We start from the raw sequence: 1,115 nt of genomic DNA on the forward strand, positions 1-1,115 counted from the left end.
TAGAAGGTATTTCCCGTACAATGGCGTAGAATTATGAAAAAAATTAAAATCCAACAAAATGGCGGAGTTTTGAAAAAAATTTCAAATTACGCTTAAAAATCTCGCGGTTTTTTGCATGGCAAATTGACATTTTTCATCCAATAAAAAAACTGGAAGGTCATTGTATGGACAAACAAATACTAAACACGCTCCAAAAAAATTCAAGTCGATCGGATGATTTGTATTCGAGTTAGAACTGCAGCAAATTTGAAAAATGTCTGTGGCGGTTAGCTGTCCGCCACAACGCGCGACGGTGCGCGCGCGACGACGGCAGTAAGACGGGAGGCGCGCGGCGCGAGCAGCGGCACGATATCGATCGGCCGGGCAGTTCAACGCGCGCCCGCTACGCGGCGCATCGCCGGTCGATTCTCTCGTAAGTAAGGTTCGACATCGATCCTTATATAAAGGGCAGCTCAGCGGGACCTCTCCAGCGATCAGCTCACCAGGGTGTGCTATTACCAGGGCCCCTGACATTATCTCTTTTGAAGACGGAGCGTGCTCTTTAGGGCCTCCGTTTGATACGGAGCGTGCTCATTCCAGGCCTTCGTCTACACCTGCTTTGCAGGGCATTAACTCTCCGCGGTAAAGTCGACAGACTCCCTGCCGTGGGAAGGTTCCTGGGTCGTTTACGACCCAGCTCACCGGACAACATCGAGACCAAGGCGCTGCCTTCTTCAACTCCGATTCCGACTCCGATTCCTGCACCTGGGGCCACGACGAAGGGTCTGTTCCTGATCTCCAAGGTGGATACTTTCCTCCCGTGAAAGCCACACCTCATCGACCGGCCAACCCGAGTACCACACGTCTCTGTGGTGACACACTCACTGGCCTCGTCTTCGAGATTCACCGACCGGCCAACCCGAGTACCACGCATCTAACTCCAACCGGAGCACTCTGTGGTGACGCACTCACTGGCCTCGTCTACAAGAACGTCAAGACTCCTCTCCAAGCTCGGCCTCAGCGAATCTAACTATTCGGGACGGATAATACGCAACACACCGCGTTCTACACAAATCACACTCGTCCACCTATCCGTACACATCCAAGAAATAATTTACCTGTACATAGAGCATGAA

General features: G+C 51.6%; 1 protein-coding gene across 1 annotated transcript; it reads left to right on the forward strand.

The window, feature by feature from the left end:
- Positions 1-627: 627 nt before the first annotated feature.
- Positions 628-1,106, forward strand: LOC112457234 (the record flags this gene model as incomplete). The annotated part of the gene is made up of 2 exons (XM_025020160.1): positions 628-837; positions 907-1,106. Coding segments are annotated over 2 exons (313 nt in total), but the record flags the coding sequence as incomplete, so codon positions are not given.
- Between the last annotated feature and the right edge of the window lie 9 nt (positions 1,107-1,115).

This window comes from Temnothorax curvispinosus, unplaced genomic scaffold (assembly GCF_003070985.1).
Source record: "Temnothorax curvispinosus isolate PA1 unplaced genomic scaffold, ASM307098v1 QBEX01007647.1, whole genome shotgun sequence".
In the NCBI taxonomy this organism is placed as follows: domain Eukaryota; kingdom Metazoa; phylum Arthropoda; class Insecta; order Hymenoptera; family Formicidae; genus Temnothorax; species Temnothorax curvispinosus.